Below are 22,046 nucleotides of genomic sequence, written 5' to 3'. Positions count from 1 at the left end.
CTTCTCTTTTATTAATTTTAATTCCTAGGTACTTCATAAATAAAAAAACCACTGATTTTCCTAAATGTCATCTGCAATGACCAAAAAGACTAAAATAATTACCTATGCTTTAATATAATTTCATCTCAGAATAACATATCTGTCTTCAGATTGCCCAAACTTGAAAGTTGGCACATTGAAATTTTGCATTAAAAATTATGAATACATTCTTGGGCAAGGTTATAATTTAATAAACATATCAAAGTTATTTCAACAATCACTTAAGAATTAAGACTATTTAAATGTTGAGTTACCTGAAATTTCATCAGAGTATTCTATTTCACATAATTTTGTTAAGAATGAAAACAGTTACATGATGACCAAAGTGAGAGCTATTTTTTCTTTTTTTTTCCTTCTCAGGAAAGACACCTTTCTACTACCACATCAGCTTTAAAGTCAATAACATTGACTATGACAGCAAGTTTGAAAAACCATATTCACAAGAATATATGGACCTAAATAAAAAGATAGTGTCTTTGGTAAGTTGAAATTCTTTTCTTAGCTTTTTTTTAAATGCTGTTTCTTCAAACGACATAATCCTAGCAATCACCTTCCAAGTTGATGACTGATGATTTCATACAATTTCTTACCAGTACCTCAGTTCTAAATTAGGGTGGTCAGCCCTGTCAGAAAGTCAGTTAGAAAACATACAGGGAGAAAAAAAGTTTAAGAGGGACACACTTTGAGAACACCTAAAAAATGTCTGATATGATAGATAGTCAAAGAATATTTATAATGTATTGATAAGTTAAATGAATGAAACTTATTCTACCTCCAAGATACCTGACCAAGGCCAACCTGTTTCTGCTCTTAACTTAAGCAGCCCTTCAAGTAGGAGAAATGGTCAGTGTAGAAGAGCCTAAAATACAGCCTAATATAAAGAGCATCTTGTTGATCCGCAGTGTATGTGAAAATTGTTAAATGTCTTCTTAAGAATATGCTTTGTTACAAGTCAACCTTTACTTAACTAAAGACCTAATGAAGAATCTTGACTGCTGCTTGGAAATAAGCTTCCTTTATCAAAGATACCACTCTAACTAACTCATATAATTCTGTCAACCAAACCAAATTCTGCCAAGAGCCGTGGTGGCATCATTCATCTTCCATTTCCCAGAGAAGATCCCTGACTGGACATTTTCAGACCTAGCTCTCTCTGACTAAAGCTTATAGTTTTTCCATAGCATTCTACTACCTTTGAGTTTCTAATAAATCTGAAGACCTTTAAAGTCTTGGTGTGCTTTTGTCATTATAATAAGAGTTAGTATATAGAAAATGAAGAAAGAAAATCCCCAAAGAAAATGGCAAGGAAGCAGTATAACCCAATGATTAAGAAACAGGCTTTGGACTCAGAGTCCTTGTTCAAGTCTAAGTTTAGCCATTTACTAGCCGCATAGATAAGCTCCTTGGACAAGTCATTTTATCTTCCCACACCTCATTTTCCTCAACTAAAAATGAGATGATAAATACCTATATCATGGGAATGCTCTTGACATTTACGTAAGGTTAAATATGCCATAGTCTTAGCAGAAGTCCTGTTATTCTATAAGTCCTTAAAAAATCTAAAACAATTACCTGAGTATGATTAATAGGCTTAATACATTTTAAGTATATAACAAAATTAAATACAATTTTTAAATAACTCCAAATATGCCTACACTAAGAAATTCACCGTTTCTGCTATAAATTCAAATCAACATGTTCAAATCAACTAACCTATGTTTACTTCACAGAAATATTTAGAAATAAATATTCTAAAACTACCAGTCTGATCAATTATCATATCATCTTGGTTGATCAACCACCAATCCTGACATCTTGCTTCAGGTTCCCTTAGCAGCCTTCATTCCCAGTCCCTAACTCAACCTGTATTAAAACAGCCACCAACTATTTCTCCTACTTTTTCATTGACATGCGTCAGAGCACCTGCTTTTATATGCCTTTCTATTTTCATTTAATATAATACTCCTTGTATTATAACTATTACCAAATACACAATATTCATAAGTAAATAATAGCATGTACCAAATGGAGTTGTGAATCATTCATCAAACTTATCTATTAGTCATTATTATAATGCCTACAGCCTATGTTTCTTCTTCTGAAGATTTCCATTAAATAATTCTTGTGATGATTCACTCAAAAAGGAGAAAAGAAATTGAATAAAGAGAGATGTTGGGTTTTTTCTTTTTTTTTTTTTTTTTGGTACCTCTCCATCAATACGATGCTCAATTACAGTGAACAGAAATTCTAAACTTTAGGAGTGAGGCAGTACCTTAACAATAAAAATTAGCTTTACTGACCAGTACTGGTCTAAGCACTTTATAGATTAACTTATTTGGTTCTCCCAACATTCCCATTTTCCATGTGAAGAAACTGAGGCACAAAGTGGTTAATTTACCCAGTCATACTGCATTCATCTTCTTTATAATGTATTGCCCTAAAATTAATAAGCATGTAAATATTATAAAATCTGAAGCACATTTCAGATTACATCAGTTTTCACAAGACCAGGCAAATATTTCAAAATGTTTAACTAAATTCTGTGTGATTTTCGCATACAAATGCGGTAGATTATGGATGACCAAAATGATACCTGATATGTGTAAGGTATCTAAAATTACCCAGATAAAATATGTCAGCCAAGTTCATACATCAAACTACTTACCAGAGTATCCAAGAGGAGGGGGCATCTTTGGTCATTATATAACCAGGACATTCATCAAATAACAGATTTTCTGCTGAGCTAGCCTAAACCTGGTATGAGCATATGCACACTTATGTATATGCCTCTCCTTGCAGCTTACCAAATGACATTATATATGGAGTTCATTAGAATTAGAATTATGTAATTTTTAAAAGGTTAATAACGTGAAGGATAATATGCATGGTTTCTATTTCATCTAATATAGGTTAGCAATGTTTTAGGTTCAGTAAAAATTATGTTAGTGTTCATTCAGTTTCATGCCCCTCAAAATTTATCAGAAAACTAAAATTCCAGCAGTGGTCCTAAATTCAAGATTACTGTACCTTCTAACCCAGACTATTTTAAAAACAAAATATTTCTCTGACATAGTAAATGAAAATCATTGTGCATAAGTTTCTAACCATGAAGGAACTGAAAAGATCCAAGGTTTAATTTAAAAAATTAAACCAACGTTACAGAGATATTATTCATATTTTAATTGATATGAAGAAAGCTTACAAAAATTACTGATGCACTAGTTTTCTTTTCTATAATTTGAAAATAAGGATAGAAGAAATAAATACTAGATGCTCAGGACAGGATGTCTGCAGACATGGTTGGGGGGTGGTTACTATAAAGTAGCAGAAGGGACCATAGACCCAACTTTCACTCCACATCTGGGACTATCAAACTAGCAAACATGTGCTATATCTTTTGTGTCCACTTTTAGGATATTTGTCACGTGGGAGTAGTATTCTTCTGCCTCTATAACATATCATATTATAATCCTTTGTTACACACTTTAAAGTATAATTTAACAACATAACAACACCACCAAAAAAAAGTTATCTTATATGTTTTTAAGTTTACTTGAAAGAGAGAATTTGAAATACCTGGATTCTTATATAAAAATTAATTATAAAAGAATATGTTAAAGAATACTATATAGTTAACTACACTAAATAATTGGTTTAGGGAATCCAGTTACTTTCTGGAATTTTTTCTTCTCCCTCATATGATATAATTATTTTTATTGATCTTCAGAACGTCCACTTTAGTGTGAGATTTTTCGAAAGACAATCCCTTATGTATAACCATGTCTTTGGGCTTTGGTCAGGTTCCTCTTTATTAAAAACATGTATTGATTGGTATGTTAAGCCTCCTATATTTGATAAGTATTGTAATGACCAATTTCTCACCCAAAGAGGTGGTTTTCATACCATAACTTAAATGATCATGGTTTTTCAGTTAATAGACTCATCCTTGTGTTCATCATTCTGAAGATCTTTCCATCAGTATAGTCTAGAACCTCCTTCCCCTCACTTGCCTAAATGGTGACTTGGAAAACATTTGTGTATTTTTCTTCAGGGAAAAAGGAGGGAACAGAATGGAATAAGGTGAAGAAGCTGGGAAAAGTAAAAAATTAAGTCCATGTGGTATGAAAGATTTGGAGTTTGTGATATGTGTGTCTTTTGACTTCCATTTGAATTTCTAATCTTGTTCTTCCTTATTTCTGGGGAAATGATTAGTTCTGAAACCCCTGCTCAAGGCCCTGCCCAATAATCCTAAGTCATTTTCTGAAACTTGGCATTTGGTTTCAGGTCAAATATCTGACAACTCTTTTCCTCCAAGGTTTGCCAAGAAACTGACCTTATTAAAAATAGGAATTGCATGAGTATTACTGGAAAAAATCCTATAAATCCTCCTTATAGCTTCCTGGAACACCCTAAGCCTGCAGTTACTAGTCACGCTAAGGATGGCAAGCTTTGGTATTATTTAAGGTGTGTGTTGATCTTATGATCTATTGTGAGGCGTGGGAAGATGAATACAACAAAAAAAAAGTGATGGAGGAGGGTGGGTATAGCTCAGTGGTAGAGCACATGCTTAGCATGCATGAGGTCCTGGGTTCAATACCCAGTACCTCCATCTAAAAAAGGAGGTGGGGAATGGAGAAATTAAGGGCACTAAAACGAAATATGAATAACTTATCTTAAAAAGAGAGAGAGAGAACATTAACTAAAAGCATTACAAGTTTAGCTATACATATTTTGATTTGGAAACAATGCCATATCAAAAACTGGTTCTACAGCATCCATCTTATTAAACAAATACCTCATTAAACAAATAATATATTCTAGGGCTAGGTGTCTGAGTTCATACTGAAGCCTATTTTTAAAAAGCAAGAGTATCATTCAGCAGGCATCATTTTTGATCTTCAGTCTAGTCTCTTTCCCTGGTTTCAGTTTATGGTATTCCCACTCTCCCAACTCACTAGTCACTATACGTTAAAGCCAATTTTGACTCTTCCTTCTCCATTATCTAACCATTCACCAAATCTTATTAATTCTTCCTTTAAAGTAGTTCTAGCCTGACTTCCAAAACAAGATTGCTAATTAAAACAAGCGTTTATCCCTCACTCTCTTCAAATCTCACTGAAATGATGGAAAACAAACAAACAAACAAAACCCCCAAATGTCTTTCAATGATAGAAATGTTGCTACCAATGGACTGAAAGAGTGAAGAGTTTCTGGAAGATAAAACCTAGAGCTCTGCATAAGAGTAAAATCACAGCAGCACAGTTGCCGGCAAATTCACAACACTCTAGACATAAAACACTAGCCTCTAAGAAAGTGAGTATTCCCAGCAGGAGCTTGGAATGAACTCAAGATCAGAGACAGCAAAGGTTATGAGAGAAAGCCAGAGTGAGTAACTAATTAATTAATTAATTTAAGAAATCAGTTATTTCCACAGGAAATAATATAATGTAAATTAATTAAAGGGCTGAATCAAACATTCTACTAGATGTTCATACTAATGCAATTAGAAAAAGGAAAGGAAGTAATATGTGTTCTTTGAAAAGAATGAAGAAAAAGGATCATTATTTACTGACAATATTACCATGTACTTAAAATATTCAAGATACCTAATCGAAAAATTACTGGTAGCAATAATAGAGTTTTTACCAACACATAACAAGTAACAGTTTCCTTAATCACTAAAAATAACAAAATATAAAAGTTATTATTTTTAAATTCCATTTAATAGCAACTAAAACTATAAGCTATACATGAATAAAACTAACACAATTGTGTAAAACCTATATGAATAAAAAGATAAAATCTTAACAACGTAGAAGAATAAATAGAAAAAAAATGTTCCTGTAAGGAAGACTCATTATTTTAATTATATTGATCCTGTCCAAATAAATTATATGTTCAATACAATACTTTAGTTTATGGTAAAGATGTTATTTCAAATTCAATAGATAGTGTTGGGACAATCAGCTAGCCATCTGGAAAATATAGGAAGTAATATTATTTGTGTTTCTGGCATAATCACTTGATTATATAAACAGCTTGTGCAAGATTCTGTTCACTTTTTTGAAGAATAGGACCGGTTAAGATTATTTATAAGGTCACTTATAGATTTAAATTCTATGAATCTGTGGATTTATTCCTACAAATTCTAGGATCCAATTATCTAACCACTGCAACTCAAAATGTTGCCTCCTGTCTCTGAATACCTACAGAAACCACAGTCTGTGGTACTAATTTTTTCACTTAGTATGTCTTTTCCTTGTAGCTATGGATGCTCCCTGGATCTATTGCCCTAATCATCTCATATTCAAATATTTGGGGGAACAAAAGTCAGGGAACAGGGGATTCATGAGAAGTGAGAGAAAATAATGTACAACCTGAAGAGAAAAGGTAGATTTACAAATCAGGAGAAATGTTTCTCAGCCTAAGAGAACTGACAACAGTTGAACTATTCTGAGCATATAATAGCTATATTATTCTCTTTTCTTAGGATGTTCTTTTGCACAGGAAACAAGACAGTGTAATACTATTACTCTTCTACAGTGCAGTGCAGTATTTCAGGGTCTTTTCTTCAGAGATATCAGTATCTTGCTCACACACTGTCATCTTCTAAAGACATTGCTCTTGACTCTGTTCTCTTCTAGCATCATTTTCCTGCTTCCTTTCTCAGTAAAATTTTGTTGAAAAAGTTAGATATGATTGCCGTTTCTACCTCCTTGTCACCTGCTCTCACTTTAACCCAGTCCACCTGGAATTCCTTTCTCTCCACCCCATTAAACTACTCCTATAGAGGTCACTAAAGACCTCACTGTTACCAAATCTGATGGTCACTTTTTTTTTCCAATTAAAAGTATAATCAGTTACAGTGTGTCAATTCCTGGTATACAGCATAATGTTTCACTTCCTACTTGAACTTCTCATCATTACTTATCTTCCTCTCTGAAACTTTTCTCTTTTTGGATTTTAAAATACTTTCTTTGCCATATTTTCTTCTTCATTAGCTGCTTTTTCCAGCTGCCTTTGCTGGTTCCTTGTCATCTGTAGATCTGTAATTATAGGTGGCCCCCTCTGCCTTGTCTAGAGTCCTCCCCTCTTCTCCCTTCTCCATCTTTCCCCTTCCTTTTTCCTTCTCTCTCCTCAGTCTGTACTCTCTCTAACTTACTCATCCAAACTGTTTAAAAGCCATCCTCACTGATAACTCCAAAAAGGGAACTACTGATCTGTACCCCAAGACCTGTTTCTCCCAGAGTCTTACCCATCTTAGTAAATAACACCAAAATCAGCCCAGTTGCTCAATCTAAAAACTCAACAAAGGAATACTCCTCTAGACCAACAAATCAGTACATTCTATTAACTTCACCACCAAAATATAACTTTAATCTATCTGCTTGTCTCCTGAATTGCAGCCCCTTTCATTTTTCTTGCCTGAGCTACAGCTGCCTCCTAACTGGTTTCTTTTGTGTTTGCCTAACCTCCCTGTAATCTATTTTCCACACAGTAGCTAAAGTTGTCTTTAAAAAATAAAAATCAAATCACATCAGTTACCAGCTTAAAAACCTTCCAAAGACTTTCAAGCTCATTCATATTTATGTAAAGATATAAACATAAAAAGAAAGGAAATCAAAAATTAAAACTTACATAAATGGAAGAATAGGATCAAAACACATAAAATGGATTTTTTTTAAGTACAGACTTCTTTTTTCTTTTCTGCTTATTTTTACCCATTCCTCCCTATCCCTCTACACATATCCGCAAACTCCACTTAGAGTAATCCATATTAACAAAATAGTGTGTATCCTTCCTTATTCTCCTAACTAGATTCTACTTTTGAATACCATTTAATAGATTCTTAAATGACAAAAATTTATCTATTCTCTTTATTTGGAATAGGTAATTTATCTGATTTTATTTCTCCAGTTTGCTTTAAGTAAATAATGGTAACTGTTGGGTTTTTTTTTTTCCATTTTCTTGTCCTTATTTTTGCTGATTTACATTGTTTTTCATTCTATTTTTTCCCTCTTGAGAGTTTCAATATTCTTAGTTAATAGTTAACTGTCCTGGAACTCAAAGTTAGATAAATATTCTTCTATTATTAAAAAAGTTATTAGCACCATCAAAACACTATTTTCCTTACCTAACCCCATTTCCTTCCCCACTCCTAATAAGGCTTTTTAAAACTTATTTCCCCTCCCTCCCCTGCCTTCCTTTCCTATTCTTATAAGTAGGTTTTGCTGAGATAGTACCTCAAGTTCTTAACTGTTGTTAGGATGTTTCTTAAAGTATGTTGCTTCTACTGCAAGCATTTAAATTACACATTTGTTGTATTGAACATACACACACACACACGCCCCCCTCATGTTTCATTGCTCAGTATTTCTTCCCTCTTCTCCTTCTCTTCTCCTCTATTGAGAGTTCAATTCTGATTTATATCTTGCTTTTCTAGAATATTTAGTCATGTATTTTTCTCAGTTGTGATATGTGAATGATATATTACTAAATTCTTGAATATCCATAAATATCTTTCTTTTACTCTAACTAGCGATTATATCTTGAGTGGGAATAGGATTGTTGAATTGTCAGCTTTTTCTCTCTGAGTATGAGGATATTATTCCACCAGCTTCCGCCTTCAATGTGACAGATGAGATATGATTCTATTTCTTCTATCGATATGTTTTTCCTTTGATATGGAAGTTTGTAGAGATGTTTCTTTGTATCTAAATTCAAAAATTCTCCTGATACATCAAATCTGCCTAAAAATGTCTATCCCTTTGAATCTTCAGATTTTGATATTTATTTAACTCAAAAATTTTCTCCCACTACTGTTGTTATTATTATTATTATTATTATTATTATTATTATTATTATTATTATTATTACATTTCCTTCATCGTTTTCATTTTCTCTTTTCAAGGTCCTATTATTTGTAAGCACTTCTTCTGGAACCATGATCTAAGTGTTTTGCTTATTTTCACTCATTGTTTTCTTCTTTTTAAATTTTACTGTTTTAAAATATTCATTCTATTTGGATCTCAAGAGGAACACTTACCTTTTTTAATTGACCCTCTAAATTTTCTAACTTATAAATTGTGGTTTTCAGTACCACATGGTCTTTTTCTGATGTGCCTGAATGTCCTTATGTGTGCTTTTTTTAGCCGTTGTTGTTAAGGTTGCAGTTTCCTCCAGAAGTTTTGTTTTGATGAGCACCTAATCTGTTACTTCCTTTCTCTGGCTGTTGGGTTTCTTTACTTGCTTTATCATTTTTCCTTGATGGCTTATTTGGGTCACCGTCTTGTTGTTGGAGGCAATCCTATAGGATGTAAAGGTGAGATGTTCTTAAATCCTGCTGTTCTTAAATCCACAGTCCAGTGCCAACTTTAGCCTGGGGCATCCACAAACCTCTGTTGGCCAAGATCTCCCCAGGGCCTGTTATGATTCTATCCATACACAGGACTCTCAGACAGCCCTCTAGGTTCTTCCCTGACCCATGGAAAAGAAGGTTTCTCATTACTGTCCTGTTTCCACGTTTCCTATAAAACCCAATTCCACCTGGCCCCAGAAGAGCCAGAGTATTCAACTGGAAATAGAAGAAAAATACAGTAGTTTAGTTACCATCTTGTCAGGATTCCCTCATTCACTGTAATTAGGAATAAAATCTAAACTTATTACTGTGGCCAAATAAGGTCTCTGTAATCTCATCCACCTACTTGGGCAACCTCAATTTATACACTGACTCCCTTGCTCACTTTACTTGAGTTACGGCAACTTTGCTTCTATACCTCAAATACACCAATCTCATTCTTACTTAGGATCACATCACCTGCTGTTCACTCCATCTAGAATATTCTTCTCCCCTTGATTGTCAGCTTTACATCTTTCAGGGCTCATTCAAATGTCACCTCTTCAAAGTGGCCTCATTTGACCATTCAAATACTGTTCCCTGAATCACTCCATTGTATTACTTTAACATTTTTATATCACCTAGCCCTGTGTCAAATTATCATATTTATATATTTATTTCTTGTTCTGCTTATTATCTGTCTCCTTCATTTAATCTCCAGGAAAGTATGGTTGTATCTAATTTGTTCAGAGTTTTATTTCAATAGATACTTACTGAATAAATTAACACATTCCAGTTGCTTTGGAGCAAGAGGAAATATATAAATTAAATCTTCATAATTCCAATAATGAATTATTGCTTTTGAAAGACTATCTTTGACAAAGTGAAAGTCATGGACAGTGCAACTTTTTGTCTGGTGCTCTGTGAAGGTCCTGCTGTGAGAAATCATCCATTAGAACAGCTGAGAAAATGATTCTTACATAAAATTTCTCTAAGATATCTACATATCCTGCTTTGAGCCCATCAGTAACCCCTAACTGAAGGAGCAGGGGAAATGGTTTGCAGTCCAGACATGAAGAGGGACTGCCATAGTACAGAACAGTTTTAGGAACATCTCCTTATGGGGACACTTCTGTTCAGTCTCATGCCATTGACGTTCAATAGAAGGCTGAACATGGAAGACAAATTCTATCAGTTGGACCTTTGAATTGACACCTCTTCAAAAGGACTATTCTGCCCTATCATGTTACTATTAGGAAGCAAATATTTTTGCCTCACCTTGCCATGTAATTTATGGATTTGTGGACATCTATGAGTTAATTGAGCTAATATAAAGGTAATTTCCCCCCAAAATAACCACCTGTTTTTTTTTACATTTTTTATTGATTCATAATCATTTTACAGTGTTGTGTCAAATTCCAGTGTTCACAATTTTTCAGTCATTCATGGACATATACACACTCATTGTCACATTTTTTTCTCTGTGATTTATCATAACATTTTGTGTATATTTCCCTGTGCTATACAGTGTAATCTTGTTTATCTGTTCTACAATTTTGAAATCCCAGTCTATCCCTTCCCACCCTCTACCCCCCCCCCCCGGTAACCACAAGTCTGTATTCTCTGTCCATGAGTCTATTTCTGTCCTGTATTTATGCTTTGTTTTTGTTTGTTTGTTTGTTTTTGTGATTTAGATTCCACCTATGAGCGATCTCATATGGTATTTTTCTTTCTCTTTCTGGCTTACTTCACTTAGAATGACATTCTCTAGGAGCATCCATGTTGCTGCAAATGGCATTATGTTGTCGGTTTTTATGGCTGAGTAGTATTCCATTGTATAAATATACCACTTCTTGTTTATCCAGTCACCTGTTGATGGACATTTAGGCTGTTTCCATGTTTTGGCTATTGTAAATAGTGCTGCTATGAACATTGGGGTGCAGGTGTCATCCTGAAGTAGATTTCCTTCTGGGTACAAGCCCAGGAGTGGGATTCCTGGGTCATATGGTAAGTCTATTCCTAGTCTTTTGAGGAATCTCCACACTGTTTTCCATAGTGGCTGCACCAAACTGCATTCCCACCAGCAGTGTAGGAGGGTTCCCCTTTCTCCACGGCCTCTCCAGCATTTGTCATTTTTGGATTTTTGAATGACGGCCATTCTGACTGGTGTGAGGTGTTACCTCATTGTAGTTTTGATTTGCATTTCTCTGATAATTAGTGATATTGAACATTTTTTCATGTGCTTTTTGATCATTTGTATGCCTTCCTTGGAGAATTGCTTGTTTAGGTCTTCTGCCCATTTTTGGATTGGGTTGTTTATTTTTTTCTTATTGAGTCGTATGAGCTGCTTATATATTTTGGAGATCAAGCCTTTGACGGTTTCACTTGCAAAAATTTTCTCCCATTCCGTAGGTTTTCTTCTTGTTTTATTTCTGGTTTCCTTTGCTCTGCAGAAGCTTGTAAGTTTCATTAGGTCCCATTTGTTTATTCTTGCTTTTATTTCTTCTAGGAGAAAATTTTTGAAGTGTATGTCAGATAATGTTTTGCCTATGTTTTCCTCTAGGAGGTTTATTGTATCTTGTCTTATGTTTCAGTCTTTAATCCATTTTGAGTTGATTTTTGTATGTGGTGTAAGGGTGTGTTCTAGTAGCTTCATTGTTTTACATGCTGCTGTCCAGTTTTCCCAACACCATTTGCTGAAGAGACTGTCTTTATTCCATTGTATATTCTTGCCTCCTTTGTCGAAGATTAGTTGACCAAAAGTTTGTGGATTCATTTCTGGGCTCTCTATTCTGTTCCATTGGTCTATATGTCTGTTTTGGTACCAATACCATGCTGTCTTGATGACTGTAGCTCTATAGTATTGTCTGAAGTCTGGGAGAGTTATTCCTCCAGCCTCTTTCTTTCTCTTCAGTAATGCTTTAGCAATTCTAGGTCTTTGATGGTTCCATATAAATTTTATTATGATTTGTTCTAGTTCTGTGAAATATGTCCTGGGTAATTGGATAGGGATTGCATTAAATCTGTAGATTGCCTTGGGCAGTGTGACCATTTTAACAATATTGATTCTTCCAATCCAAGAGCATGGAATATCTTTCCATTTTTTAAAGTCTTCTTTAATTTCCTTCATCAATGGTTTATAGTTTTCTGTGTATAATTCTTTCGCCTCCTTGGTTAGATTTATTCCCAGATATTTTATTACTTTGGGTGCTATTTTAAAGGGGATTGTTTCTTTACTTTCTTTTTCTGTTGATTTATCGTTAGTGTAAAGAAAGGCAACTGATTTTTGAACATTAATTTTGTAACCTGCTACCTTGCTGAATTCTTCGATCAGCTCTAGTAGCTTTTGTGTGGACCTTTTAGGGTTTTCTATATATAGTAACATGTCGTCAGCATATAATGACACTTTTACCTCTTCTTTTCCAATTTGGATCCCTTTTATTTTTTCTCTTGCCTGATTGCTGTGGCTAGGACTTCCAGGACTATATTGAATAGGAGTGGTGATAGTGGGCATCCTTGTCTTGTCCCAGATTTTAGTGGGAAGCTTTTGAGTTTTTCACCGTTGAGAACTATGCTGGCTGTAGGTTTGTCATATATAGCTTTTATTATGTTGAGATATGTTCCCTCTATACCCACTTTGGCGAGAGTTTTTATCATAAATGGGTGTTGAATTTTATCAAATGCTTTTTCTGCATCGATTGAGATGATCATGTGGTTTTTGTCCTTTCTCTTGTTGATGTGATGTATTACATTGATTGATTTGCGTATGTTGAACCAGCCTTGTGTCCCTGGGATGAACCCCACTTGGTCATGATGTATAATCTTTTTTATGTGTTGTTGGATTCTATTTGCTAAAATTTTGGTGAGGATTTTGGCGTCTATGTTCATCAGTGATATTGGCCTATAATTCTCTTTTTTTGTAGTGTCTTTGCCTGGTTTTGGTATCAGGGTGATGGTGGCTTCATAGAATGAGTTTGGGAGTGTTCCCTCCCTTTCAATCGTCTGGAAGAGTTTGAGAAGGACTGGTATGAGTTCTTCTTCGTATGTTTGGTAGAATTCCCTGGTGAAGCCGTCCGGTCCTGGACTTTTATTTGTAGGGAGGTTTTTAATTGCTATTTCTATTTCCTTTCTAGTGATCGGATTGTTCAAGTGTTCAGTTTCTTCTTGATTCAGTTTTGGTGGACAGTATGTTTCCAGAAACTTGTCCATCTCCTCTAGGTTATCCAGTTTGGTTCCATATAGTTTTTCATAATATTCTCGTATGATATTCTGTATTTCTATTTTGTTTGCTGTAATTTCTCCATTTTCCTTTCTTATTTTGCTAATTTGTGCTCTCTCTTTTTTCTTCTTTGTGAGTTTGGCCAGAGGTTTGTCGATTTTATTTACTTTTTCAAAAAACCAGCTTTTGGTTTGGTTGATTTTTTCTATGGTCTTGTTAATCTCTATTGTATTTAATTCCTCTCTGATCTTTATTATTTCCTTCCTTCTGCTGCTTTTTGGGGCTTTTTGTTCTTCTTTTTCTAATTGATTCAGGTGGTGGGTTAACTTGTTTATTTGAGATTGTTCTTCTTTTTTGAGGAAGGCCTGTATTGCTATAAACTTCCCTCTTAGCACTGCCTTTGCAGTGTCCCATAGGTTTTGAGTGGTTGTGCTTTCATTATCATTTGTCTCAAGGTATTTTTTAATTTCAGCTTTGATTTCGTCATTGATCCATTGTTTTTTCAATAACATATTGTTTAATCTCCATGCTTTTCTTTTTTTCTCCTTTGTTTCTCTGTTGTTGATTTCCAGTTTCATGGCATTGTGGTCAGTAAAGATGCTTGAGATGATTTCTATCTTCTTAAATTTGTTGAGGTTTCTTTTGTGTCCAAGTACATGATCGATCCTGGAAGATGTTCCATGTGCACTTGAAAAGAATGTATATTCTATTTTTTGGGGGTGTAATGCTCTGAAAATATCCACCAAATCTAGTTTTTCTATTGTAGTATTTAATTTCTCTGTTGCCTTGTTTATTTTCTGTCTGGAAGATCTGTCTAGTGATGTTAATGCAGTGTTAAAATCTCCAACTATGATTGTATTCCCATCAATATCGCCCTTTATCTCTGTTAGTAATTCTTGTATGTACTTAGGTGCTCCTATATTGGGTGCATATATATTAACGAGTGTAATGTCTTCATCTTGTATCACTCCTTTAATCATTATAAAATGTCCCTCTTTATCTTTTTTTATGGCCTTTGTTTTAAAGTCTATTTTGTCCGAAATCAGTACTGCAACACCTGCTTTTCTGGCTTTTCCATTTGCATGGAATATCCTTTTCCATCCTTTCACTCTCAATCTATATGTGTCCTTCTCCCTAAAGTGGGTCTCTTGTATGCAGCATATTGATGGTTCTTGCTTTATTATCCACTCTGCCACTCTATGTCTTTTGACTGGAGCATTTAGTCCATTAACATTTACAGTAATTAATGATAGATGTGTGTTTATTGCCATTTTGAACTTATCTTTGCAGTTGAATTGGTATATCCTCTTTGTTCCTTTCTTCTTCCTTTTGTGGTTTGGTAACTTTCCTTTGTATTATCATGGATTTTATTTAATTTTTGTAACTCCCTTGTAAATTTTTGACTTGTGGTTACCCTTTTCTGTAAATCTATTAACCTATACCCATTTTTATTAAACTGATAATAACATGATCTCAAACCCATCCTACTGTTAAAAAAATTTAAAAAAGAAAGAAAAAAAAATTCTATATTTCCCTGCCTCCCTCTCCCACTCTCAGTGATTTGTATGTCTTCTTTTATAATTTCGTGTTTTCTTTATTTGTAATTCATGAGTTATCACCTTTCCAGTTGTACATTTCTCATTTCTGTAGCATCCTGCTGCTTTTCTATTTAGAATAGCTCCTTCAATATTTCTTTTAGCATGGGTTTAGTGTTGCTAAACTCCTGCAGCTTTTTTTTGTCTGTGAAACTCTTTATTTCTCCTTCTATCCTAAAGGATAGCCTTGCTGGATAAAGTATCCTAGGCTGCATCTTTTTTTCATTGAGGACTTTGAATATATCTTGCCACTCCCTTCTGGCCTGTAGTGTTTGTGTAGAGAAATCAGCTGAGAGCCTTATGGGGGTTCCCTTGTAATTCACTCTTTGCTTTTCTCTTGCTGCCTTTAGAATCATTTCTTTATCCTTGACTCTGGCCATCTTGATTATGATATGTCTTGGTGTGGGTCTCTTTGGGTTCTTCCTGTTTGGGACCCTCTGAGCTTCCTGTACTTGGATATCTGATTCCTTCTTTAAGTTTGGGAAGTTTTCAGTCATGATTTCTTCAAAAACCTTCTCAATCCCCTTTGATCCTTCTTCCCCTTCTGGGACCCCTATTATGCGAAGATTGGGATGCTTTATATTATCCCATAGGTCCCTTATGCTATTATCATTATTTTTTATTTGCTTATCTTGTAGTTCTTCTGAATGGGTGCTTTCTGTTGCCCTGTCTTCTAGATCACTAATTCATTCCTCTGCATTAACTAGTCGGCTTTGCACAGCTGTTAGATCATTCCTCATCTCTGTCAATGAGTTTACCTATTCTGCTTGGCTCTTCTTTATAGCTTCAATTTCATGTTTGACATATTTTATTTCTCTAAGAACTATCTCTTTTAATTCCTTCAGCAATTTGATCACTCCTTTTTTGAAATCTTGATCTAGTAGGCTATCGATGTCTATTTCATTGAGCTTTCTTTCAGGGGATTCCTCTTGTTCTTTTAATTGGGAAAGGTTTCTCTGCTTCATCTTGCTCATACCTCTCTGGTACTGTGGTTTATGAAGTATCAGTTGTCTATTTTGGATCTTAAGGATTTTATCTATCTAATGCCTATTTAGGAGTAGAACTTAGAAAAAAAAGAGAAAAAAAGAAAAAAGAAAAAAAAGAGAAAAAAATAGAGAGAGAAAGATTTTTAAAAGAAGGGAGAAAGAGGGTTTGAAAACAGTGTATAATGAATAATAGAAGAGCGCGTTGAAGCAGAGTATTAATCGGGTGGAGACGTCCTTTTAAAACCTTTAAAAAGAAAAAAAGGGGTGGGGAGATGAATATATGTGTTTCAAGCCTGTGTCTAATCAATAACAGGACATCAAAACCCAAGAGAAATAGAAATGAATTAAGAAGTAAAAATTAAGAGAGTAATTGAAAATAGAACAGGTAAAAACAGATTAAAAAAAAACAAAACAAAAAACAACAAAAAAAAAAAAACAAAAAAAAAGGGGGGTTGTCGGTGTTCTCCTGGAGTCTGTGTGCTTTTAATGTGAAGTCCTTCTGTCTTCGTCCTGTTTTGGAAGCTCAGCTTGTTTTCATAGGCCCTCCGTTGGCGCCCTCTTCTGTGCTGCTCCCAGCACCTGTCGGCAAGCCGATTGCGCCTCCTCCTAACACGGGGTCAGATGCAGCTCTCCTCTGCTGCGGGCGGGCAGGTCACTGCCCCTCCGGATGCCGCAGTCAGATGTTGCAGACTGGCCAGGCAGGAGGACGGGTCGTGCCCCCTCCCAGCACCTCGGTCCGGGGTTGTGTTCCTGCCCGACAGGCGGGGGGCTGCTCTCCCCCTGCCTGCGCCGCCGGTAGCTCCGCTGCTGTGTGCGGCTGCGCGCTCCGCCCTGGCCGGCGCTCTGCCCTGGTCACACTCCGCCCTGGACCCGCTCCGCGGGTGGGCTCGGGGAAGACCGAGGGGCAGCCTCGTTCCTGCTCCGAGCCAAGACCCAGCTGCTTGTTTGTCTTTGTGGAGCAAGTTCTCTGAGGGACCAGGATGGAAGGCTCCCACCTGCCCCGGGCTGTATGCCCATCTCAGTCTGGCCCTTGAGGCTGCTAAGCCCTTCGGTGCGGACGCAGGTTTCTCCTCTGCCCCCGCCTGGGTGCTAAGCGCGGGAGAATATGGCGGCTGTGCCTGGGCCCCGCCCCTCTTCCCCTGAAAAGTTTCCGCGGGTTTTCAGAGATGGGGGTATGCACCCTTCCCCCGAGAGCACATCCACCTTGCTGTTTTATGGAGGGCCCAGGTTGTTCTATCCTGTACACCCACAGCCACGGCGCCCAGCCCCTTGCAGTCCCCCGGAGCTGCCTCCGTGCAGCCGCCCCCGTCCTCCGCCCGGCTTGTGCAGCCTGTCCCTGCCCGCCGCTGCCGGCCCGCGTCTCAGGCTGGGTGTCGGGGGGACGCTCTGTGCCCGTTTAACTTAGTTCTGTCAGACAAGGGCTGCTCTGTACAGATCCGAGCCTCGTGGGCTCCCCTTCCGTCCCGCTGGCCTCTCAGTTGGAGAGGGGAGACCCAGCGAGCGAGCGCCAGTCCTCCTTTGCCGCTCCCTCCCCGCGGGACCTGTCCTGCGCTGCTTTGCCTTTTGTTCTTTCTTTTTTCCTTTTCTCCTACCAGATTTTTGGCGTCTTTATCTTTTGAAGAGGGCGATGATCTGTTGGAGTTCCGCAGGTGCTCTGGTTGGCTGAGTGGGTCTGTAGATGTGGGTCTTGGTGTATTTATGGGAGAGGGCGGCTTACAAGCGTCCTTCTACTCCGCCATCTTGCCTCTTCTCCCAATAACCACCTGTTTAACACACATTGTATATCTTTCTTAAGCGGGTCATGATCTGCAGAATTTTTAACACTACGTATTTGAAGATATTTAGGAATTATTTAATTCCTAGGATGTGGTGGTAGTAAGATGAAACTGGTTTGGCCGTTTATTGATAACTGGTGAGGCTGAATGGTGGATACATGGGGTTCACCATATACTAGACAGTTTTTGTATATTTGAAGTTCTCCACAATGAAAACTTAAAAATTAAAAAAGAAAACATAAGTTATTATTTATTCTATTTTTTAACAGATAAATGAAACATTTCATGAATCCGAACTAAGAAGACAGTATGTCAAATCTCATGTTGTCCAAGTAAGGTATGTAAAACAGCCTGAGAGGCACAGAGAAGAAACTTTTCCTTTGCCTTCATATCTCATATTCAACAGACTATCTTTGCTTAGTATATAACTGAAAGGTTAAATTTAGGGCTTCAAAATGACTAGCATTTTCAAATGTGAAAAAAAGGAATTCAAGGTCTGTTGTAAAATTATTAAGCCAGAACCAAGAATTCTTGCTGATGGTGAGTATTGGGTAAAGGTTAAATGGGTTTACTTTTTGTTTGAAGGCACAAAGTCTAAAAGCAAATCTAAAATCAAGAGAAGGTGTCAGTGTGAGAATGGGTAAGATAAGAGAGCTGTGTACAGAATCCCTGACCCAAGAGTAGCAGACTAGTGGCAGACAATGTGGAAAACCTTGCTTACAATCGTGGGTTAAATGTAAAAAGTTGGAAATTTCACATAAAAAGCAGAATTATCAGAATGTGTTAAAAAAAAATCAAAAGATCTAACAACATAGGACCCACATTCCCACGTGGTAACAATATTCTGAAGTTGCACTGTTTGCAGCAGGCCCTAACATGCCCACAATGTATGCATATGTATTTACACCCAACCAACTTCACTCCTTTACCTTACCTTTCTGCCCTTCTAGAAATCCAATTCCACAGCTATTTTCTGGCAGCAAACATGTTTATCCAAACGCTAGTAAAGAACAGGCAACCCGTAACAGATATGAAAAAATAATAACCACAAGCACAAATAGAAAAGTTACTATGCTTTGGAATAAACCCCTTCCTAAAACTAGAACTTGTACTATTTAATTTTCTTGATTGATTTTTAAATAATCCATGCTCTTAACCGGAACCCCCAGAAAACTTTATTTAACCCATTTAACCTGATAGCAACCCTGTGTGATATGTATATATTAGTTTCTCATTTTGCAGAGGAGGAAATGGAAGCAAACGCAGGTTAAATGACTTGCCAAGGTCACACAGTTAATATGTAATAAAGCTGTAGTTGAACCCAAGCAGTCATATGTAGATTACTGCATCAACTAGTCTAATCTTCAGCTTTTACTCCTTCTATTATGCATTCTCTACACAGCAACCAAAGTGAATTGGAAGAGGACATCATCCCCCTACTTAGCATCCTCTGGCAGTTTCCCACAAATGCCACGCTCCTTATATAAGGCATTTGACCCGGCCCTGCTTCTCTCTGACTTCATCTCATAGCCTTGTCCTCATTCAGCATTTGAAATCCACACAGACCTGATATTTTTCCTCCAATAAACATGCCAGAATTGTTCCCACCACAGGGCTGTCAAACCACAAATTGCACCAGAGTTGAACAAACAAGGAAGATATTGTTTAAGGCTTTTACAACAGGGTAGAAAAGCCAGAATTAAATCCTAACTTCCTTGAAGCAGAGCACCATAGGGTTTTTAAAGGCTGGGGTGAAAGGGAGATCTTAGGCCATCTCGGTTTGCTAACTGGCTTTGCCCAAAGAAAAGTAAACTTTCCATAACTCTTCATTACAGGAGAACTAGCCCACTCTTGCAAATTGTCCCTCCACTAAAAATTAATAAATAATAAACGATTCTCTCATCTTACCTTTTACATCTCATTTTGTTATTTGCTCTTGGCCCTTCCTACAAAGTCCATAGTGCAGTTATAATACATAGATACATTTATATTAATAATTTTTGCACAGCACTCTGAGATTTTTCACAATACCTCCACATGCATTATCTTATATGGTGTTTACAATAACTCAGTCAACAATATTATAATATTATCATCTCCATTATAGAAATGAAAAGCCATCTCTATAATATACAGAGTACGATACTCCATGCTGTAGTCAAGGAGCTGGCAAATAGTGAATCTGGAATACAAATTCAGTTCCCATTAAGTCTAGATCACACTGTCTTTACTGTTCACCATGTCCATAAAGTGCCGTTTTCACTCCCTTGGGAGGAACTGGAATATCTGCCAGGATCTCTGGTTAACAAAGGAGAGAATGACTCCACCAAGAATGATAAAAGCGTAATTTCTTTGTCTGTTTCTGTTCTGCAGCCGAGCCAAAGGAAAAGTGATAATACATGCTGTGCTGAAGTTTAAATCCTGTTATATAAATGGTGTGGCAAAATTTTGGGATAGTGTTGAAACCATTTTACATCAGAAGTTAAAGGGCAAAACTGGGTCTTTGTGTATAGAATCTTCTTCATTTAAATTTTCAGGTAAGGCTTTTTATGTACGATATGGAATGATTTTCATCTTTTAATTTGAATATGGTGTTTTGTTGTGCAAGTGAAGACAATACTTTTCTCTTTGAATATCATTTCATATACAATAATACTGCTTTTAACCACTATTGAAGTAATCAAGGTCTACATTAATCAATTTTTTGATGTAATATCATCCTTACAGTCTTAGAACTAAATCTTACTTGATGATAGAGTTTGTTTTTGTTTTTTTTTTTAATAATCAGGGTCCCAAATAACACTTCTTTGCAAAACAAGGCAGTCTTAAGCTCAGACTCTTCTGGCTTGTTCTGTGGGTTCTTGATTTTTCCCCAAGTTCTTTCAAATGTCTCAAGAATCTAGGCTTCTAAATTCCAGAATTGAGTCTGAATCGCTTTAACATCAGACCTACTTCTTGATAGGCCTTTCATGGACTTCATCTCTCTCTTCCTATGTACAATCTATTTCTTATTCTTGGTCACCTAATAATACTGTGAAAGTTGGCTTCTGAAAGGTAGGGACAAACATCCTCGGTTCCCAGGATAATGAGTGTCTGCCTGGTCTTGATAAAAGCATAGCCAATGCTGGGCACAGCTAAGCAGTTCTACCTGGCTATCAGTTCTCTGTTACAACAAATTTGACCAAGGGCAGAAAAGTATTCCTACCCTATAGGAAGGACTAAAAGGACTGTGAAAAAAAAAAAATCTAGGCCAAGTGTTCAATTGTCTGGAGCATCAAAAGAATAAAAAAAACTCATCATTCCTCAGGAATAGTAAATTGTTAACTAAACATACTGAGTTAACCATTTAATCACCATGATCTTATGTCTTAAAAATTGTTCACATTTAAATCCTATGAGAATAATGGAAACACATTGATTTATAGACAGTTCAGCTTAAAACATTTATAAATATTTCAGCCTTGCCAGGGTGTGTTGGCATGTTTTTGTTGAGAACAATTAAAATTGTTCACAGATAATTCCTATTTCCTTACAAATTGATTATTACCCATGATCCTTCGGAGGAAAATCTTATAGAAAGAGGAGCACTATGTTGTTTAAAATGATTTCAAAATGCCGATTAATTTCCTTGGTATAGGACATTAGAGGATCTTAGCTTAAATGTCTGGTTTTAATTTAAACAGTGTTAAACATTAAAAAACATTAAACATTAAACAGTGTTACACATTAAAAAAACACTAAATACTTTTGAGATACAGTCTGCTCACATATTCTGGTTCTCAAATACGCATAGAAAGCAATGTCTAAAATAGACTTTAGCATTAAAAACTGACATAGTATTTTGTAACTACACCATGTATGGAATTTTTTTTAATTGAAGTCAATCACTAAAAACAATTAGAAGGCAGGGTATATTCACACAATTAAGCTGAAGAAAGCACTAAATTTTTCTGTATTCTATAATATATATATATTTTTTAGTCAGATTAAAGTTTTTTAAACTCTATGGAATGTAAATATATTTTGCTATTACTGTATGTGTGAGTGAGTGCTCAAACACTTTGTAAGGAAATTAAGATGTTTTAGAATGTTACA

General features: G+C 36.1%; 1 protein-coding gene and 1 long non-coding RNA gene across 2 annotated transcripts in view; one reads left to right on the top strand and one right to left on the bottom strand.

Moving 5' to 3' along the window:
- Positions 1–22,046, top strand: part of LOC102536958 (transmembrane protease serine 11C-like) — a 58,860-nt gene that overhangs the window by 17,386 nt on the left and 19,428 nt on the right. Inside the window, exons 3-5 of the mRNA XM_072940873.1 lie at positions 400–518; positions 18,221–18,288; positions 20,325–20,488. Of these exons, the coding sequence (XP_072796974.1) occupies positions 400–518; positions 18,221–18,288; positions 20,325–20,488 (351 nt within the window). The remainder of the gene's footprint in view (positions 1–399; positions 519–18,220; positions 18,289–20,324; positions 20,489–22,046) is intronic.
- LOC140686673 (uncharacterized) lies at positions 9,148–20,794 on the bottom strand. Its single transcript, XR_012060476.1, has 3 exons — positions 20,698–20,794; positions 17,769–17,939; positions 9,148–9,346 (listed from the first exon to the last, which is right to left on the bottom strand). It is a non-coding gene; the product is annotated as an uncharacterized lncRNA (long non-coding RNA).

Source organism: Vicugna pacos, chromosome 2 (genome assembly GCF_048564905.1).
Source record: "Vicugna pacos chromosome 2, VicPac4, whole genome shotgun sequence".
In the NCBI taxonomy this organism is placed as follows: Eukaryota; Metazoa; Chordata; class Mammalia; order Artiodactyla; family Camelidae; genus Vicugna; species Vicugna pacos.
Note: the sequence above shows the minus strand (reverse complement) of the source record. Positions and strands in the feature narration are given on the sequence as shown.